Source organism: Martes martes (assembly GCF_963455335.1).
Source record: "Martes martes genome assembly, chromosome: 16".
Lineage (NCBI taxonomy): Eukaryota > Metazoa > Chordata > Mammalia > Carnivora > Mustelidae > Martes > Martes martes.
The window spans coordinates 8,277,467-8,299,640 of NC_137904.1; the positions used below are offsets into that span (position 1 = coordinate 8,277,467).

At 35.6% G+C, this 22,174-nt stretch overlaps 1 protein-coding gene across 4 annotated transcripts; it reads right to left on the minus strand.

Annotated features, from left to right (window-relative positions):
• Nucleotides 1–241: 241 nt before the first annotated feature.
• Nucleotides 242–21,708, minus strand: LOC308356430 (methyltransferase N6AMT1-like). Of its 4 annotated transcripts, XR_013968084.1 has the most exons (6): nucleotides 21,550–21,699; nucleotides 19,517–19,603; nucleotides 18,707–18,797; nucleotides 13,497–13,582; nucleotides 11,769–11,885; nucleotides 242–451 (listed from the first exon to the last, which is right to left on the minus strand). XR_013968084.1 is itself a non-coding variant. In XM_080825411.1 (4 exons), exons 1-4 carry the CDS (start codon nucleotides 21,681–21,683, stop codon nucleotides 440–442), a joined length of 324 nt encoding a protein of 107 aa, XP_080681537.1. In that variant the 5' UTR covers nucleotides 21,684–21,701; the 3' UTR covers nucleotides 242–439. The 4 variants fall into 4 exon arrangements, 2 of the variants coding, with proteins under 2 accessions (XP_080681537.1, XP_080681536.1); XR_013968085.1 differs by lacking the exon at nucleotides 242–451 and having other exon boundaries at nucleotides 11,358–11,885; nucleotides 21,550–21,695; XM_080825411.1 differs by lacking the exons at nucleotides 11,769–11,885; nucleotides 13,497–13,582 and having other exon boundaries at nucleotides 21,550–21,701.
• Nucleotides 21,709–22,174: the final 466 nt, after the last annotated feature.

Genomic DNA, 22,174 nt, shown 5'->3' on the forward strand with positions numbered 1-22,174 from the left:
ATCTTTATGTCTCAGACCATAGGGAATATCCCTCTGGAAACAAAGACTTACTGTCATCACATTGAACCATGTTTTTCGGCTTCATTTAAATAGATGAACATCTGTGACAATTTTGTGTTGATTAGCATGCTGCTCCAAGATGGGTATGTCCTTCTCCCAGAAGACAGATAAGTTAACACTTATCAATTAGCTGTTTTTTTTCTATTAGAGAATATTTAAAAAAATTTTTTTTTTTTTTTTTAGAATGCCACATGTAACAAAAGTGTTGAAATTGGATGTCAACTAGGGCACAAAACATCTGTTCTGAGAGAAGTTGTAATGAAGAGGATCTGACAAATGCCCCTCTATAGGACATGCACTCACTTAACTTACAAAGACTTACAGACAAGTGGATGATAAATCCTGCTTCTGCTCTAGACACATTTGGAAAAGCCAATCTTCATGCAGAGTTCTGGATATAAAGACAAAACAGGCTGAATATTGATAAGAAATTACATATTAAAGAAAAACTTTTTTTTTTTTTTTACTTTCCCATTTTTGTTTTAGGAATTGCATCTCATTTCCGCTGAAGAAATCAATCATATCATATTTCTGTCTCAATAAATGCCACATTTTACATATTTTTCTTGATGGTATCATGGTACCATTGGATATATTACTATTCAATTTGCTTTTTCACTTAAAGCGTAATGTTATTTTTTAAAAAATATTATAAGTTTATCTCACTCTTTTGAAATGTGCATTGAAGAGAAACAATTACTTTCAGTGATGTCAGAGTAGCTAATACTGCACTTGTACTCCCCTCATGTTAAACTGGACACAACAAATGAAATAAATAACTGTTTTTGGAAATTGCCCAACTGGGACCTCAGAACTACAATGCTTTTCCAAAGGGAAACAAACTATTTAAACCCTGCTATCACTTTAGCTTTCTGCCTGTAATTCTCTCAGGCCCACATTTCAAGAAGGGGAACCCAAGAAGAGCATGATGTTAATATCGAAGAAAGATCAAATTTCAGGAGTGATTGTAAGTTTTGAATAATCATTGTAAAGAAATGAGAGCTACACAGAAAAAGGAGTTTAGATACTCACATAGGGGCCTCTTCTGCCTGCTCTGTTGAATGCTAAGACACTCAAATGTATGGCTTAATTCCATAAGAAAGGTAAAAATTTTTTTAAAAACCACACCACACGTCTATTAGCTAACTAATCCTGAGATCATGCAGAACGGAGAAAGACTTGAGATCCATCAGCCATAGCAAAGAGACTTTACTAAAAAGTAGATCCAAAAGAGAGATACCTGAGTACTTGGGCAAACTAGCACTAGTGGTTGCATTAGATCCAACAAATTGTGCAGAGTTTAAGGGATGTACAAGTAACTTGGCTCAAAACCAACTTCCACACTATTTAGAGAAAGACAACAATATCCACATTGTAAACAACATATTAACATTCTCTGGTATCTTTTTAAAGATTACTAGACAAGCAAAGAAGCAGAAAAAAACTGTCACTATAAAACAAAATCAGTTACAAAATCAGTTTGGTTTACAACAAACCAAAGAATCAAAGACGTAATGAAAACCACACATCATGATCTTAAAAGAGGTGTTATAAATGTGCTCAAGAATATTTTTAAAAAAATGAATATGTGAAGGTAAATGAAAGATAAAAAATTGAAAATATACATCTCAAAATACAATGTCTGAAATTAAAAAAAATGGGTGGTATTCAAATCAAATATAAGGGATGCCTGGGTGGCTCACTTGGTTAAGTGTCCAACTCTTGATTTCGGCTCCATTCATGATCTCAGGGTCATGAGACTGAGCTCTGCCTAAGGCTCCATACTCAGCTTGGAGTCAGCTTGCAATTCTCTCTCTATGCCCTTCCTTCCACTACAGCTCCCTCTCTCTCTTTCCCGAAAAAAAAAAAAAAAAGATAAATAAAATACTTAAAAAAAAAATTAACTCTAACCATGAGAATGAGGGGGGGAAAGCCATTACTGGGAGAAGATATTCGCAAAAGACACACTTGATACACTAAATCAGATCTTCTTTGCCTCACCTGACTCTTGCTTCAGCCACCACTACTGTGGCCATTCTACCTGGACTTCATCCAGTCCACCATCTTGCATTATAACGTAAGAAAGCTTCACCTTATGTCCCTGCTGTTTGCTTCCCCCTACCAGCCCAGGTGCTTTCTTGTTGATATTGCAACTCCTGGTGCCCACACAGGTGTACCTGATGTACATGAGAATTAATGCTCCCTGGAATGAAAACCTAAATTAGGTTTAATTACATCCTATAAGACATGTTCAATGTGGGGCGCCTGGGTGGCTCAGTGGATTAAGCCTCCGCCCCCAGCTCGGGTCATGATCTCAGGGTCCTGGGATTGAGCCCCACATCGGGATCTCTGCTCAGCGGGGAGCCTGCTTCCCCCTCTCTCTCTGCCTCTCTGCCAACTTGTGGTCTCTGTCTGTCAAGTAAATAAATAAAATCTTTGAAAAAAAAAAAGACATGTTCAATGTATAGATTATGTCTGTTTCCTTATAATTCTCTGGACTAGCTAGGGGGAAATCTTGGACATGGCCACCTGAAAAAAATTATTGTCCTTAGAATGTTGAGGGTCTTCTCTTTTGTTTTAATGAAAATTGCTGTGGTAATGAGACCAGTGAGTCTATGTTGTGTGTTTCACCCACATTGGTAGTATATAAAGGTCTCAGGATGGGACATGACATTCAGACTCCAAAAACCTCTACCTGCTTCACTACTGAACTACTGAACCCCAATTTCTAGACACCGTGTGTTACAACTACAACAGAAACTCGTGTAGCTGTTGCAATGGCTGTGGCTGTGACTGTGGCTATGGTTCTAGATATGGCTATGGATTTGGCTCTGAATACAGTTCTGGATATCACTGTCTTTGTGGTTATGGATATAGGTCTGGCTATGCCTGTCTGCCTGGCTGTCAGCCATTTTTCTATAGAAGATATTATACTCCTGGGTTAAAGAATTTGACCACAGTGCACCATTTCCTCTAAAGTGATCATTCCAAGATCATTTCTGTTTCAAAGTCTTATAATCACATTAGAGCACACTGAAGAAATAGTAGTCAGAACCAGCATCTTCTTAAAAGTCCCATTTGCTATTGATGGGGCTGGCAGGCAGAAAACCTTATTTTGATCATACTCCAAGGATAAACCCTCTATCCTCTTATTCTGTTTTTCTGTGTTGTGACAGTTTCCAAATAACTGTTTTATTGTCCCTAACAAGCTTGTATGCCTTTTATCACTGACATGTTATTGACTTCAGAAATAGGCAGGGCTAATGCTCAGTTGTTTATTTTAATTGTGTATGTCTGGCTTTCATGTTAACAGGCCAATATCCATGTCATATTAATGTTACGTATCTTGAATTTTGTCCCTGAAGAAAAAAGCTTTTTATTGGCTGAGCCTTGTGTTCTTAATTCGTTGTACTCAAGGGTTTGTCTTAAAAGTTTGTGTTTTGTGATCCTACGTCTACCCATTTCTTTCTTCCCCTATTAATAAACACTTAGCCACTCATCAACACATGCACACATATACACACACATGAACAAAGGCCACAGAAAACCTATTTTGGAAAATGCTAATGATGAAAAGCAAGTTGGAAGAAGAGACACAAGACTCAATAATTGGTGGGGCGCCTGGGTGGCTCAGTGGGTTAAAGCCGCTGCCTTCGGCTCAGGTCATGATCCCAGCGTCCTGAGATCGAGCCCCACGTCGGGCTCTCTGCTCAGCAGGGAGCCTGCTTCCTCCCTTCTCTCTCTGCCTGCCTCTCTGCCTACTTGTGATCTGTTAAATAAATAAAATCTTTTAAAAAAATAATTGGTATATAAATGACCTAGAGATTGGCTGGATTTGGATGGTGGCATAGATAATAAAAGGGAATAGATGAGCATCAGGAACTCTCTGAAGGTAGAACCTATAAGATTTCAAACATCAACAATGAAGGAGAAGGAAGAAAAACCTAGAAAAGTTAAGTACTAAAAAAGTGTATATTTCTTCTTAGCACTTAGAATTGTGGGGCATTTAGGGTGGTTTACACAGATAAATATCTGAAAGATTGGTATTGCAAAATTATTGAACTATTATTACAGATGTGCTCTGTGTCTTTCTAGAGACACTGAACTGGCTAAGGTGATGATCATGATGATCATGACATACAAATTTCTTGACATGAGAGTTTTTTTCTAATATCTGACACCATCTGAAACAAGAGTGACTTCTCATTAGGAGCTCTATCACTGGACAGGTCTAAACCCAGGCAGGATCAGCCATTGTGACAGTTAATTCAGGATAAAATTATAAATTCAGGAAGAGGGATGGAATTAGATGATCTTACACATCCATTTTCTATCCTCTTCCTACTCTAAAATACTATAAGTTAGGAGTAAATTTGAACTTTGAAGACTGATTATGAAAATAGTGATGCTGATACCTGGAAAATACAAAAAGAAAACCCTTTATGTCACCATATACAAAAGGAGAAGCCAAATATAATATAGTTTGGCTTTACAAATCCTATCTTTATTTGGGATGTAGAAAGACCGTCAGAATGGGAGTCTGACACTCATGTTAAGTAAACTTGACCACTCATGTTAATTAAATTCAGTGTTCCTAATATCCCTTGAAGCCTGAAAGAAACTGCAGGCTTAAGCAGAGGAAAGGCCAAAAAACGACAAATGGGTAGATTGCTATTCTTGAAAAAATACAAATCTAAACATTGGAATAAGCTTGTCAATATCTATAAATATATTCTGCTGATATTTTTATTGAGATTGAGTTAGATCTATACATCAATTTTGAGAAGATGGGAATCGTAACAATACTGAGCCTTCCAATTCATGAACATGGTATATCACTGCATATATTTAGGTCTTGTTTGATTTCTTTTGTGGTGAATGATAATGTAATATAGATCAATAATGATTACCTTTGTACTCACAGAGGGCATATTCTAGTAAGATAGACAAAAATTTAAAGAACAACCAGCCATCTAAGTGACTGAATAAAAGTATTAAATTACAGAATTATAAGGTTTTTATAGTGATTAGTAAAATAAATAGTGACTTGCTATAAAAAGTATCATATGGCCTGCCAAAACTCATACAAGAAGAAATAGACAATCTTAATAGGCCTATGTCTATGAAAGAAATTGAGTCAATAATTATCAATCTTCTAAAAGAGAAACACTAGACCCAAATGGGTCACTGGAAAATTCTACAAAACATTTAAAGAATGATATATACCAGTTACCTACAATTACTTCCAGAAGATACAGGGGAAATAGTTGATAACTCATTCTATGGGGCCAGTATTATTACCTTAATATCAAAACCAAATAAATACATTATAAGAAAAGAAAACTACAGATCAACACCTAAATGAACATAGATGCAAAGATTTTCAATGAAATATTAGTTTATGAATCTAGCATTGTATAAAAAGAATTATACCCCATGACCAAGTTGTATTATCTCAATTATGCAAGACAGGTTCAATACTCAAAAATGAATTAATATAACCCATCACACCAACAGCCTAGAGAAGTGAAATCACATGATTATCTCAAAAGATTTAGGAAAAAACATGTGACAAAATCCAATAACCTTTCATTTTTAGTAACCAGGGATAGGGGAGAACTTCCTTGACTTGATAAAGAATGTCTGAAAATAGATATGTATATGCAATGAGCAAGAAAAGAAGATTTACACTGATAAGGAAAGAAAAATATGAAAGTGTCTTTTCCACAGATGACATATTTGTTTAGAAATACTGTAGAAAATCTAAACAAAATTATTAAAAAAAAACCCTCCTGGAACTAATTTATAGTAAGCTTGCAGGTTAACATGTGAAAGTCAATTGTTTTTTACAGATCAACAATGAACAAGTGAAATTTGAAATTAAAAATGTAATACCACTGACATTAGCAGTTTATATATATGTACAAAACTCTGATGAAAAAAATCAAGGCACAACTAAATTAAAAGAAGAGATATTCCATGTTCATGGATAAAATGTTGCCATTGTCAAGATGTCAGGTCTTCCCAACTTGATCTACAGATTCAGTGGAACCTCAGACAAGATCCCAGCATGTTCTTTTGTGGATATCAACAAACTGATTATAAAGTTTATATGGAGAGGCAAAAGACCCAGAAGAGCCAACACATTATTGAAGGAAAAGAACAAAGTTAGAGGATGGACACTCTCTAACTTTGAGGCTTACTGTAAAGCTTCATCAAAACAGTGCAGTATTGGTGAAATAATAGACAAATGAAATAGATCAATGAAACAGAATAGAGAGACCATAAATAGGCTCACGTAAGTATAGTCAACTGATGTTTGAGGAAAAAATACAGAGGAAATAGGATGAAGAAAAGATAGTCTTTTCAACAAGTAATAGTGGAACAACCATCAGATGGAAAAAAAAAATCTAGAAACAGACCTTGTACTATTCAAAATAATTAACTTAAAATGGATCATAAAACTAAACATAAAATGCAAGAATATGAAACTTCTAAAATATAACATAGGAGAAACTCTAGACAAACTTCATATGGTCATGATTTAGATATAACACCAAAGGAAAAATCCATGAAAGAATTGATAAGCTGGATTACATTAATATTAAAATTAATATTCAAAATTTTTGTTCTATGAAAGACAATGTCAAGAGAATGAGAGGACAATCTACAAACTGGGAAAACATATGTAAATGACATATCTGATAAAGAACAATTATTCAAAATATACAAAGAATTCTTAAAACTCAGTGATAAGAAAAACAATAACCCAACTAAAGATGGGCCAAAGATCTTATCAAAAACCTCACTAAAGATGACATATAAATGACAAATTGGCATAGGAAAGATGCTTCACATCGTATGTCCTCAGGGAAATGCAAATCACATAACAGTGTGTTACCACTACACACCTATTAGAATGGCCAAAATCTGGAACACTGACAACACCAATGGCTGACAAGGATGTAAGGCAATACACTCATTCATGGCTGGTAGAAATATAAAATGGTACAGCCAGTTGGGGAAGACATTTTGGTGGTTTCTTACAAAGCTAAACATACTCTTACATGATTTAATGTATCCACTTATGTACACACAAAAGGCTGCACAGGGATTTTTACAGCAGCTATATTCATAACTGCCAAAACTTAGAAGCAAACAAGATTTTTTTTAGTGAAAGAATGGGTAAATAAACTGTGGTGCATTTAGACAGTGCAATATTATTCCCTGATACAATGAAATGAGCTCTCCTGCCACTAGAAGACATGGAGGAACCTTAAACACACGTTGCTAAGTGAAAGAAAGCAATCTGAAAAAGTCACATTCTGTACGATCCCAAATATATGACATTCTGAAAAAGGCAAAACTGAACACAGTAAAAATATCACTGGCTGCCAGGAGTTAGTGGTAGCCAAGGGATGGAGGAGTTTGTAACAGTATAATAAAGTCTATATATCATTATACATCTGTCTAAACCCATAGAGTAGACAATACCAAGAGTGCACCCTAGTTGACCCCAATGTAAACTATGGGCTTTGGATGATTATGGCATATCCATGTAGCTTCCTTAATTATAACAAATATTAGAGAGTACTGGTAATGAGGGAGGCAATGTATGTCAGGGGACAGAGAGTATATGGGAAATCTTTATTCACTCCTTTTAAATTTCTATGTGAACTTAAAACTTCTCCAAAAAATTGTCTTAAAAAATCAAGTATTTCTAAGAAAGGATCAGTGAGTTTGAAGATAGAACAATAGCAACAACTAAAACCTAAATACAAAGGAAAAAAAAAAACTTAAAAGATGAACAGATGCTTTGTTATCTGTGGTACAGTATTGAGTGATCTGATATACATATACATACACATGTAGAAATGCACACAGTCTGGATACTTCTATATCCAGAGAGGGCTCAGAAGAAGTATTTGAATAATGAATGGATGAAATATTTCTAAAATTGGGGCACCTGGGTGGCTCAGTGGGTTAAACCCTCTGCCTTCGGCTCAGGACATGATCCCAGGGTCCTGGTCCTGCATCGGGCTCTCTGCTCAGCAGGGAGCCTGCTTCCTCCCTCTCTCTCTGCCTACCTCTCTGCCTACTTGTGATCTCTCTCTGTCAAATAAATAAAAAAAAATTAAAAAAAATATTTCTAAAATTAATTTTTAAGAAAAGATAATTTAAACAAAGACTGAAGAAATCAACAAGCACCAAGTAATAAGAACAAAAAGAAAATGAGGACAGGTATTATCATAATCAATATTTGGGTAAACTGAAATATTTTTTCATTTTTTTAATGATGATTAACCTTAAAGTAAACATAATAAACATGATCAGTGAGTTTATGGCATATATAAAATTAAAATTTATAATAACAAAAGGTGGGAGGAAGGAAGTAAACTGCTATAAGGTCAGTATATATGCATAAAATGGTATAATATAACTTTAGCACAGGGCACCTGGGTGACTCAGTAAGCACCTGTGTTTGGCTCAGGTCATGAATCCAGGATCCTGGGATCCATTCCAGCACTGGGCTCCCTGCTCAGCAGAGAGTCTGCTTCTCCCTCTTCCCGCTCCCCCACCGCTACTTGTACTCATCCTCTCCCTCTCTCGCTCTCTTTCTCTCTCTCTCTCCTCCTCACACATAAAAACAATTAAATAAAATCGTTAAAAAATATATTACTTCCGGCACACTGTGGCAAATTAAGATACATACTGTAATCCTTAGAACAGCCATTAAAATCATAAATATATCAAGTAAATCTATGAAGGAATAAAATGGAACACTAAAAAAGTGCAAAAGAAGGCAAGAAAATAAGGTAAGAACAGGAAATAACAGCCGTAGCAAGCAGAAAACAAATAACAAGATATAGACTCTTGTACAACCATGACAGCAATTACATTAATTGAAATGGTCTGAACATTGTCATTAAAAATAAGACCCACATCTATGCTTCAAAAGAAACCCGCAACAAATATACAAATGCGGAGGAGTTAAAAAGAAAAGAATAAATAAATAAATAAATAAATATATACTATGCACGCAAATTAATATATAATAAACACTAGTTTAAGAAAGGTAGAATGGTGATATTAATATCAAAGTAAGCTTCAAAACAAAAAATAATATGAAAACTAAATTCCTCAATTAAACATAAAATCTCTAAAAAGCCTGGCAATAGCATTAAGAATGGGATGAAAGAAAAATGTGTGCTGCTCTCAGTTGAATTTATGTGAAGTGGTATAATATTATTTGAAAAAAAACTGATAAATTAAGATTGTAATATTTGTAGCAACCAATAAATAACAATATATCTAATAAGCCAAAAGAGAAGATAAAATGGAATTAAAAAAATAAAATAAACCAATAAAAAGTAAAATTATGGGGGGAAAGGACAGGTTAGGAAATAGAAAACAAATAATGAGATGATATAGAGTTAAATAAAACTGTGTCAAAAGGACATTGAACTTGAAAGTCAAAATAGATTCATTATAAATAAGAATATTTATTTATTGTGGCTTATCCATAATAAACCTACATTAAAGGTAAAGACACAGACAGACTAAATAATAATAAAGCTGGAGTGGATATATCATGATCAATCAAGCAAACCTCAGACACTGTGTGTCAGTCACTTGGGAAATGAACAATTTAGGGGTCAAATTCCTACTGTGTAATAAATATACAATCTAATAAAGGGGAAAGAGTGATACCGATATGTTTTTTGCATTGGAAACTGGAAAGTGGCTCATTAAGAGGAAGAGTGCTCTGCAATCAGCGTGGGAAAGATTCATCTGACTGAGGGGGTTAGATGCACCTTTATGGAGGATGATTACTTTGAAGTGGGCAGGGTTGTGTTTTAGGGGCAGCGAGGAGAAAGGTGTTGAATATAGAGAAAACAGTATGGCAAAAGCAAAAAGCTTGGAGATGAGAGTTTAATTTCTGTGATTCCCTAAGAAATGATGAATAAGCCAGCATTCATATAGAGCAGGATTCCTGAAGGTAAATAGAGAATCAGTTGCTTCCATGATGAATTAGGGCCATGTTGGCAAAGGCCTCAAATGATTATCTAAAATATTTGGTCCTATTTGGCCACTGGTAATTTTCCTTTGAGGCAAGTGACACCCTCAGTGTTACAATCGGTAAAATTGCTCTGACTGCAATATATAGTATAGGCTGTTGGCATGAAGCTTGGGTTCAAATACGCAGGGGAGACACACTAGTGTAGACATTGTGAATAACAAGGTGGGCCTGAGTGAGGCAGTATCAGTATGTTAAAAATTTTGTGATGATTTATCCAAACTTGTAGCTAGTTAATATCTGGGAGGAGGTAGAAGGAAGAATTTAAGATGATGCTATGGTTTTTAGCTTGGAAATAGGACAGTCAGAAGAGTGCATGGGTCCAGCATGATAATTTGTGTTTTATGTTGTTTGCAATGCTAGTATGAAAACTATAAATCTAACAGTTGATGGTTGATTTTAGAGCTCAAGGGAATTCTGTGGCAGAGAAAGACATAGGGGACTTCCAGATATAAATGATATTTGATACCCTGGGTATGGAAGAAAAGCAGTAATTAAGAACTCATTCTGTCCTGGTCTGTTTAAAACTTATGCGACAAGCCTAATATCATAAAATATACTTTTTTATGGGCAGGATTTCTTTTGAAACTAACTTCGAATTCCATAAGAATCACCATAAAATGTCAGGTATATAATCCTGTGTATTAAATAGCTCTTGTCCAGTAAACCAACATGTTTACCTCTATCTTTGAGTGAAGACCGACTATTAATATTCAACCTATCAAGATGTGTTTTGAATGAAAGGAAAGAAATTTGCAAAAAGTATTACCTTTCCTGTGTTGCAGGTTAAAGCTCGAGCTACTACTAGAGAAGTGATGGTTAGTTACACCATTGAGGACATAGTTATTGAACTTATAATACAGCTGCCTTCCAATTACCCCTTGGGTTCAATAACCGTGGAGAGTGGGAAGAGAGTAGGTGTGGCTGTTCAGCAGTGGCGGAACTGGATGTGCAGTTAAGCACTTACCTCACCCATCAGGTAAGTTTCTGTGTGTACATTCGGCTTTCCAGATAGCCCTACCAACCTCCTCTTTGAAAGGGCAGTAACACTTAAAATATATCACTTCTGATTGAGGTTGAGTTACTGTATTTCCTTGGGTCAACACAGATGTATGCCTGAATGACCTGAACCTACTTACTGAGCCGTTTTCCTTTTTAAAGTTCTGTATTTCTGTCTGTCTTTCTTTCTTTCTTTTTTTTTCTTTTTTTTTTTTTTTTTGGTGTTTGAGAGGAGTTGACTTTACTCCACTGACATTGTGGATGACACAGAACTATACATGGTGTTAAAGAAATTGTTTGAGAGGGAATCTTTTTGTAAGATACTGGATCGATGAATATCTTTGGAGCTACTTTTAGTCTAACATTTCAACTCTCCTTTTGTGATTAGAGAAATCCCAGTACTCTCAAAGTTCTTTGACTTTTAAACATACTGTAGTTGTTTGCACATTGAAACTATAAAACTTGATGTATTGGTGCAAAACCTTTCTTTCAGGTCTTTCTTTAGTGGAGAAAAATTGTATCTGGTTTCTAAAACTTAGCAGGTCATTTTAAAAACCAACATTCAGAAAACTTAGGAGATGTGAATATAGCCAGGCAGATTCTCTCTTTCTAAATTAAAATTTAGGGGCACCTGTGTGGCTCAGTTGGTTAAGCGTCTGCCTTCAGCTCAAGTCATGATCTCAGGATCCTGGGATCGAGCCCCACGTCATCGGACTCACTCTCTCTCTTGTGCTCACTCTCCTTCTCTCTGTGTCAAATAAATAAATAAAATCTTTTTAAAAATTAATTAGTTAATTAAAATTCAACTTTAACATTTATGAAATTGAATAAAAATAACTTTGGTCTTCAGAGTATATTTACTCTATTTTTTTCCTTTTTGTTAACAGAATGGAAGTATTATGGAAGACCTAGCTTTATGGAAAAATAATGTAGGCAAACGTTTTGAGGGTGTTGAAGATTGCATGATATGTTTCCCAGTCATTTGTGGTTTCTCTTCCCAAAAAAGCCTGTAGAACATGCAAGAAAAAGTTCCATTCAGCCTGCTTGGTAAGCCCAAAGAGAAATTAACTTATTTATATTTTATGTATATTTATATGTATGATATCTAAAAAACGAAATGATGTTAAACTCGTAATTGTAGTTAATAAAAGGCATATTAAAATGATTTTTCAAAATCTGTAAAAAATAATTATTAATTTACGGAGACTGGTAGCATCAAAGCACTTTAATAAGTGGGTGTTTTATTATAGCTCTCTCACACAGTAGATGTTCCTGTAAGATCTAGACCATAAAGGAGACTAAAAAAACTAGGGGCCATCTGGCCTTAGAGCTCTTTACTCGTTTTAAACATCATAGTGAAAAGCAAGCTGCCCAGTATACAGTCGCTTCATAAGGAGGTCTTCCTGACATGTCTTAGTGGTTGGGTGGTGTGGGAGCCTAGGGAGAAAGAGTCGTACTGTAGCCTTTGGAAGTAATACTGAGTTGTGTTGATTTTGGAGATGAATGGGGGAAGCTAAAATGTTGGTATTCTCCCTTTTCCACTTAATCATTGTTAAGCTTACCTTGGATGCATATTTAAACTGACAGCTTTAAAAGGTTCTTTTAACATTTAAAAAAGCATTTTTTTTTCCCAGTACAAATGGTTTACGTCTAGCAACAAATCCACTTGTCCACTCTGTCGTAAGACCTTTTTCTGAAAATTTTTCCTTCCATTGGAAGTGATCCCTGAAGAAAATCAAACAAGGACTGTGGATCTGGAGCCATCTTAAAGTGTTGATGGGAGGAGGCCAGTGAGCATTACTTTTAAATAGGACCTTCTCTGGAAAATTATTTTGGTTAATGTAATGATCCTAAAATCAGGTTTACTTATCTTTAGATTGCTTTGTAAATGTTTGGAAACCTTTTCTTTTACATAAGGATATTACATATTTGAGAGAAAATATTTATATTAATAGTTTAATCTTTTTGTATATTTTTAAAAATAAATATGGAAATACCCTAAATTACAGAATTGGAATTTGTGAAAGCACTGTACAACTATGTTATACTAAAAAGCCCATTAGGTTTGTTGACCTATGTTCTAGAAGAGTCCAAGTGAGGCAAATGAATTGAGAGGGTTGATTTATATCTACAGATATTTTAAGATTTATTTATTAGTTATTACAACAAAATTAATTAGTATTCTGATATTTGTAGGTTATTTTAATGGTAAAAATGAGGCTAAGCTATTAATATAGCTTATCATAAGCTATTTGAAGCATGCTCTGAAATCCTATGTAAAAGAGTGTAAACTGAAATTTAAGGTGTCTCCATTAATCAAGGGTTATGAAATTCAGAAAATTAAATTCATGGCACTGACCTTTTGCTGTGGAAGAATTTCCGTTTGTTAGTGAAATTTGAATTGCAGTCTTGTCAGTGAGCTTATTAGTCCATTTGAGTGAGTCTCTAGAGGGTATGAAGTTGAGAGAAACAGAATTAGATTATCTCGTGCATGAAGCAGAGTGGTAGTTATCCCTCTATTGAGAGGGAAGGAATAAGTATTTCTGAAACTTAAGACTGGTGGAAAAAATAAAAATTTTAAAATGTTGTAGGAGGCTTTCAACTTTGTAAGCAAATTTTGCTATTCTTCCTGGCCAAAGTTACACTAAATTAGAGATTTGGGGGAGCTTATTTTTTCCAGCCTTTAGAAGTATAAGTTAATAATTTTAGTACTAAGTAAAATTCAGTATAATGGGCTGAAGTGGAATAGGTGAATACGTTCCGTTTGCCACAGCACTGTTACCTTTAAAAAACTGTATCCAAGTTCTAAAAGTATGGAAGTTTGGAACTTGGAATAATTTTATTGCAGTCTTCCACTACATGGGAAATATTAGCATATCTGACAGCAAGTTTACTTGAAAGATCAGCTGATCATCTCTGTTGCAAATGTTTAATTGGCAAAAAGAAGTCATATTAAATAAAAATCACTGCTTACCATCACCTGGGTAAAACGGTTATTACTGAAATAGGATGAATGTGGTCCGAGTGTCATAGTCGAGAGTGAAGTATTATGTGTGAATTATAGATCTCTTGAGTTGAATATGTAGATGCAGTGTCCTACCCAGTTTTGTCTGTCTCTTGGATTTTTCTCCCTAATATTTATTATCTTATAGCCTTGAGACTCAAGGAGTCAGTGAGAACAGATAGCAAAATTCTACTACCTCTTCTTAACCCCTTTCTTAAAATATTCTCTGTGTCTCTCTCTGACATAGTAATCCCAAAGATTGTGTTACTCCTCTGTGAAAGTTGCACACTTTTCCTTTAAAAATGGTTTTAAAATAAGACCTTGTTTATATCTTTTCCAATAGTGGTACTTCTTGGCTTCTGACCCAAACCTCAAGTAGAACAGAAAAGGGAATAATGGAGCATTGTTTTTCCATGTTAGCATCTAGGGCATCAGGTTCTTGGTGAAACACTATAATTCAGTGGAATACTTACTCTTCATACTTAGGACTCTTAACACATTTCTTTGAGACTTGTAAATATAAGTGTAAAGTTTGTTACTGTTTATATGCTTAAGAAAAAACTTTCCAGAATAAGACTGAAATTCATATCATTGATTAAAGTTTTATTTATATAGCTTTAACAACTGCAGAGCATCCCTTACAATTTTAGCATAAGGACATTAAAAATTGCATGAGATTCAAAGCCCATTAGCAAAATTATTAACTTAAAATCCTAATGTAAATTGCAAAGTTTAGAATTTATTTTTAACTCTTATTTATCCCATGTTCTAATGTATGTCCATAAGTTTCTGTGGCTTAAATAATGTTATTATTTGATAAGTTTTTGTGGTGTGGATGATTGTTATTATTTGATTGTTATACCATATGTGCCCATTAAGATTCTATTTAATTATAAAATATTTCAAATATACAGAGTAATAATAACAATAATATAAATGCCCTTGTACTCCTCACAAACTATTTTGCCATATTTGCTTCGGATTTTTAAGTAGGCTCCATGCCCCATATGGGCCTTGAACTCACCACCCTGAGATCAAGAGTTGGATGCTCTACTGACTGAGCCACCCAGGTGCTCTGCTTCGGATTTTTAAAGAAATAAAATCTTCCTCTTTTGTACTTCTCCCTGATGCCATCTCCTCTTTCCCTCCCTAGAGCCAACCTACTCCCTCCCAGATGTAATCAAAATGGCTGAAGGAGGTTTAGAGAGGAAAGAGCTTTTACATCATGTGATTCAAAGTTATTTAACACTCAGTCATACCATCTCAATACTGGGCACATCACTGGGCTATTTACACACAGTGTGAAACACTGCCTTACAACTTCCATTTTATCCCGGTTTCTAAAAGCATTTCTGTTTGTCGTCTTAATAGGCCTGTTAACTGGGGTGCCTAGGGGGCTCAGTGGGTTAAAGCCTCTGCCTTCAGCTCAGGTCATGATCCCAGGGTCCTGGGATCGAGCCCCCCTCTCTCTGCCTGCCTCTCTGCCTACTTGTGATCTCTGTCAAATAAATAAATAAAATCTTTAAAAAAAAATAGGCCTGTTAACTATAAAGTTCAAAGAGAACACATGAATAGTATCTTTGAGGAGGTGTTACAGAGGTACCTCTTCTTTCTCTACTCATTTAAAAAGTGAAAAGTAACATTTTTGAGGGAAGTGATTCAGGAATACCTTTGTCTGCAAGTAGGAAGATGACTAGTTATCTGCTGTTCCTTTCGGTCGTGATACTGCAGTATGAGGAAATACATTTGAAATAACCAATTTTCAATTACATAAAGAAATTTTCTCACATTGTTAAAAAAAAAAAAAAGTCCAGAAGGTAATTTTCCAGAAATGTTGAGAAGGGAAACTAAAAAAGAATTTGCTTTGTAATTGTTTATAATGGCTCTGAGGTGGGGGTGCCTGGGTGGCTCAGTCATTATGCAGCTGCCTTGGACTCAGGTCATGATCCCAGGGTCCTGGGAATGAGCCCCACGTCGGGCTCCCTGCTCAACAGAGAGCCTGCTTCTCCTTCTCCCTCTGCCTGCTGCTCTGCCTACTTGTGCTCTCTATCTCTCTGTCAAATAAATAAATAAAATCTTTTAAAAAATGGTTCTGAGTTACTATATATTAATAATCATTTCAGTATGGGTTTTAAATAAAGGAAAAATTGATCTTAAAATACAGAAAATTATGTAGTTTAAAAAGGAAATGGATTTAAATGAGAAAGTCACCGTAGACTGGATATAAGGTCTAATCACACACACTCCTCACCCATCCACATTCAGCTTTTGGGTGGTCTCAGAACATTAGAACAGATCTAAAAATGGGGAAGTAAGCAAAAAAGGCCTCTGACAAGAAGTTTTAAATTCAAATAGCAAAATGTACTTTATTTATACGAGAGGCTCTTATTTAGAACCCCTGAACTCTTAGCTTAAATACAAGTTTAACTAAATCACTTGTTTGGTATTCTAGCAAACAGCACATGGAAAGAGAGAGTGGAAATGCCACTAACAGGTAACAGCAAAATAAGACAACGTAAAGCAAGAGAAAAGAGACAGAGAGGAGAGGAAATGAAAACTCAAAATCACTGCAGGCTCTAGCTACTCAGTATAAGGCAGAAAGCCCTGAGTAATCCTCATCACAGCTAGCACAGAATAGTAACTAATGCTCATTTTAATGACCCTGAATCAATCAAAGATAAAGTTATTATTATTATTATTAGTTTACTTTAGGAATGTAAGGAAAGCCATATGACATATCTGAAAAAAGTCTTTTTTCTAAAACTAAAAAAGAAGCAAAATAAAAGTACTACTTTGTAAACAGGTAAGCTTAGTTATCTAAAACAATGATTTTGATCAAGGCTGTGATAATCTATGCCTAGTGTTCTGAATATTAAACAAACACAGAGTTTTCTAAGTGGATCATAATACCTATGCTAATGCCTCCTTCTTCCTTCTTTCTTTGTCAGCATTCAGAGTCACCATCACCTCGAACCCCCAAAAGAGCTGACTGGCATGGACTACCATGAGCCATGTCCTGAAACAGCCGTGAGACTTCTAGATTTAGACTCAATGGTCTGGGCTTAAATTCTGTATTTATCACTCTATTAGCTACATGACTTTAAAAAATGAACCTCACCTCAGTTTCTACCTCTGTTAAAAAAAAGATATTCTGAATTTCTTATTTATCTAAAGTTGTATTACTATACCAAAACCATATATTTAACACTAATCATGGACACAATAAAGAAATAAGTTAAAAATTTAAAGGGCAAAACCTTCACAGTGAACCCATGTAAATCACATGAGTACCTTTCTGGATAATCTAGTTTTTAATAGCAGTAACAAGTCCTAATAGGTAAGAATTTCTTACATCTTTGGCTTAATTCCTTCTAAGCCGAAAAATCACTTCTGAGTTTAAAAAAGCAGAAAAGCTAAATACTCTTAACACTAAGAATACACGTCAAGAAGCACGGAAAACATTTTTATTTCTTATCCCTATCTGGTGTTAAGACTTTTTGCTTACAAAAAAGCACTTAAAACAACAACAAATATCCAAAATTACCCAAGTCTTACCAATTAAAATATTAAAGGAACACTGCGACTGGGAAATAGATGTGTAAGTTAAAATGATGGTTCTGTAATTGTGACATGTTTTTTTACCTGTCAAGGTCTCATTCCCCTCTTTCTTTTGATTTCATCTCCTTGATCTCTAATGGGTAAATTCTCTATCCTCTCATTTTCAATCCATTTAGCTCGGGTAGGGCTTATCCCAATGCAGCTGTCCTGGGTGAGACTATTACTCAAGCCTAAACCCCTTTGGCCACAGTGAGAGATTTTGAGATGGCATATGATCCAAGATGATCCAAGCAATACTCATTCTGGGGCTTGTAAGACTAACTAAATAGAAAGAGTTTCTTTCCATGGAAGGATAAGGGAGATGTTTGCTGAGAAGTGCGAAATAGACATGCACGTATCTTCTTACCAAGAAGAAAAAGACTACCTAGAAATAGAGCCAACAGAGAAGTTCAGAGCTAAGAAAAAGATGCCTGTTATAGCATTTGAGTTCCTGGAGCCAGCTATGCCTGAAGCCACACACTTTACTTAAGCCAGTTTAAACTGGATTCTCCGTCACTTCTGACCAAAAGATGACGGATCCTTCCAAGACAGTAGAAATTTCCTTTGAATTTTGGACAAGATGAATTACATCAGTTAAGAATTTACTTCGTAGGGGCGCCTGGGTGGCTCAGTGGGTTAAAGCCTCTGCCTTCGGCTCAGGTCATGATCCCAGGGTCCTGGGATCGAGCCCCACATCGGGCTGTCTGCTCCACAGAGAGCCTGCTTCCTCTTCTCTCTCTCTCTCTGCCTGCCCCTCTGCCTACTTGTGATCTCTGTCTGTCAAATAAATAAATAAAATCTTTAAAAAAAATAAAAAAAAAGAATTTACTTCATAAATTATGGGGTATACTATTTAGTGGATTAAAAGTTAATTAATTTATCACTCAAGCTTCTTTGACCTAATCATCTTAACCTTAACTTATTTGAAAAGGAAATTAACTATTATTGGACAAGGATGAATAGCTCACCAAGTCTGTAATTACTGGCTGAATGTGGACTTTGTCACAGTGTGCTGTCTCCAGAGTGCAAGCTGCTGCTTCAGGGTTGGTATCAGTGCACCTAGAAACAGAAGAGAAAGAAAACTGTATTTTACGACCATGAGGCAACCTATTACTGAAAAAATTTTAAATGTTCCACTGCTTTTTTACAAAGCAGATTTAGAAAAAAATGAAAATGCTTTAATAATGGTGAAGGAAAAAGCAATAAATGTTATATTAATGAAAAAGATTGTTATATTGATATAATGTGCAAGAGTAGAAACTACACATACATGCATACACATCTGAAGGAATTAAATTATGAATCTAATGAATACTATGCCACCACAAAAATGAAATTTAAAAGGAATTTTTGAAAAATAGTCATGATACAATATTAAAAACATAGGAAGTGGGGAAAAAAAGAAAGAAACACACTTGGACCATGTGTGGTAGAATTGGAAGTGATTTTTATTTTCTTCTTTAAACTTTCCACATTCTCAAATTTTCTTAAAAATTTAATTTTCAATTTTTTCTGGTAATCAGACTATTTGCCTAAAAAATTTCAAATTTAGAAATACCCTAAAATCATTTTGTTGCTTCTATAATTATGTAGTATGATGGAACGGTTTTGGACATGCAGTTAAAATGTTTAGGGAAGAATAATTTATAATCTGAGTCCTTCCTACACTTAGGTAGACCCTTTCATTTCATTTACAAAAATGATTTCATTCAGGCAGTCATACCCCTAGTGAATTTCTTAGTGGAAGATGTGGATGAATTTGATATACTTATACTCACATGTACAAAGCTTGAGGACCCATCATAGAGGCTAGGAACGCAGACACCACTCCAGACCCTGATCCTACTTCAAGGCATATTTCCACTCTAAAAAAGCAAAATAAAATAAATGAGTATAGTAGGATAAAAATATACATCACGGAAAATGACGCTCAATCTAGTTTTAATGTGTATTTCTCCAGCATCACTCATCTGCAAATACATGGAAATACAAAAGAAATTTATAAACACACTATAAACCACTTTGTGCTCATTTAATACTGTTTAATTACACACTGGGGTGTGTAATTAAAGTCCATAAAATAGATAGCTTCCAATTCATTACTATAAAACATTACATAAAACTATGGAATTAGGTTGAGGGTTGAAAATATTAATATGAAAAACATCACCCCTTCTCACAAGGGTTTAGTAGTTTAGTACTTCCCTAAAATGATAGGGTTAGTTATTATACTATTTATTTATGATGTTTTCTCTATCATCTAAAAGTACATAACATTCACAAATCCATTAGTATATCCTAGAGAAAAAAAATTCCCCCTTTCTCTTAATAGATTTAGAGCAGGAAAAGAAATTCGTTATTTGTACAGCTGTACACTGAACTGAGAAAATCTCACAGAATCTGATCTTACAATATTAGTATAACTTTAAAATGCTTTTGAATAAATTCTTTATTACACTCTATTTTATCCTTCAATTAAATTTACTTCCCTGCCTATAGTCTACATATGCATCAAAAGCACCAGTTTTCTCCATCACAGAAATGGGTTTAATGGGATTTAGGTCTTGCTGGCTACTAGCCTCAAACAACTATCCAAAAATAAACTCTAGCAGCTTCTAACTTTTGGAATCAACCCACATTATCTGACAAAACTTTATTATTCTGTGGGAAGGTCTGTTGAACCTTACCAGGAGGCTTTTATTTGAAAATAACTATCATGCTTTCATAAACAGAATCCCAAGAACAGAAATAATCTGACTTTATAACAAAATCAGCTCCTTTCACAGCATACTTTGCAATGCAATTGGTGCTTGTAAATCTTTCTGGGGTCTCTTGAGACTAAAAGACAAATTACAAAAAGAAATATAGGGTTCTACATTCCAGTAAATCCCAAAGTTCCATCATTTACAATGAAAAGCCTGGCTTCATAAGCGTTGGGGCATTTTATATATGGAAAAATCTGACCAGGTTTAAGAGAGAGAAACACAATACAGAAATACAGATCTATGAAGCCTGACTGCTATTTTATCTTGAGATAACCAATTTCAAGTCTTGATCTTTAAATAAATCTAATTACTCAAATTCCTCTCATTAAAACAATAACAATACAGGTATTCATTCTTTTAATGTCATTTAAAATTTATGAGGGGGCACTTCAACAAGTCAGTTTTATTACTTACAAAGTGCTAGGGAAAATTCCACAGGCTGCTAGCTCTGTAGCTATTTAAAATTTTAAGTTAAATGAAAAATTACGCTCTGCAGTCGCACTAGCCACGTTTCAAGGGCTGGGTAGCCACACGCGGCTAACTGGCTTGCTGTTCAGGGCAGAATACGCTGTTCAGTGGGTTTCAAAATACTTCTCCGCGCCATGATCTCACAACCTCACTTCATTTTTGTGCCCCTCCCTTACTATAGGGTGCCTTTATATACTGAGTAAATTAAATGCCACGCGACTTTTAATATTTTATATTAAAATATTAATATATTTCGGAATATTTGGTTTTTGAACGTGTTAGCACATCACTGCTCTCGGGGGCTGTGGAAAAGATACACGCTGGCGTAGTAAGGAGCTGTGGAGCTCCCGAGACCAAAGCAACACCTTGGCAAAAGTAGAGAGATCCCTGGCCCGCCCATTACAGGTATCTAAAGGAGGATCGTCGGTGACGGCGTTCTGGTATCCACGGTCGCCGAGTCTGCGGACACCGCCTCCTCTCGGGGCAGACAGCATCCCCTCTTTCCCGGGCTCTCCCTCGCCGCCGCCTCTCCAGGACGCCCGAGCCCTCTCCCGCCGGGACCCTCGTCCTCCTCGCACCCTGTCAGCTCGACCGCTGCTGCCTGGAGCGCGTCCAGCAGCAGGAACGTATCCTCCGCGGGCTCGTACACGTTGGTGAAGGCGCCGCGGCCCACGCGCCCAGACGGCGGTGTGGGGAAGCTCGGAGCTGCCATCTTTCTTCCCTCCGTCCCACGCGCAGACGCCAAAATTCCGCGCGCGCAGGCCGGGCAGTGGAGGGCGGGGCAATGGGGGCGGAGCAGTAGGGCCAGGGCGCCGGAGGCGGAGAGAGGAATCCGGGCTTGTTATTTCTAACAGTTTGTAAGTAAATGTTCTTGGAATTTGTAAGTAAACGGTTCTGTAGTCTGCAAATGCTGACCTTTGCTTTCTTATTTAGAATATTTAAATTTATTTTATTTTATAGATTAGCCCTTGATGCAGGGCATCCTCGATTGTTTTTGACTAAGGGGAGTGTTTTTCCTTTATATTCAAAAGTTTTCTTCTATTTCTTGTTTGCAAAGAATTGAAAAAATACATATGGTCACTAAATTTTACGTTTTTAAATATCAATTGAACTTCAAGTTTTGAGCTTTGAGATTTAAACTTTTTCTCACTTTATTTTTTACTGTAGTATATTATAAAAATTACCTTCCTTATGTTGAATCAT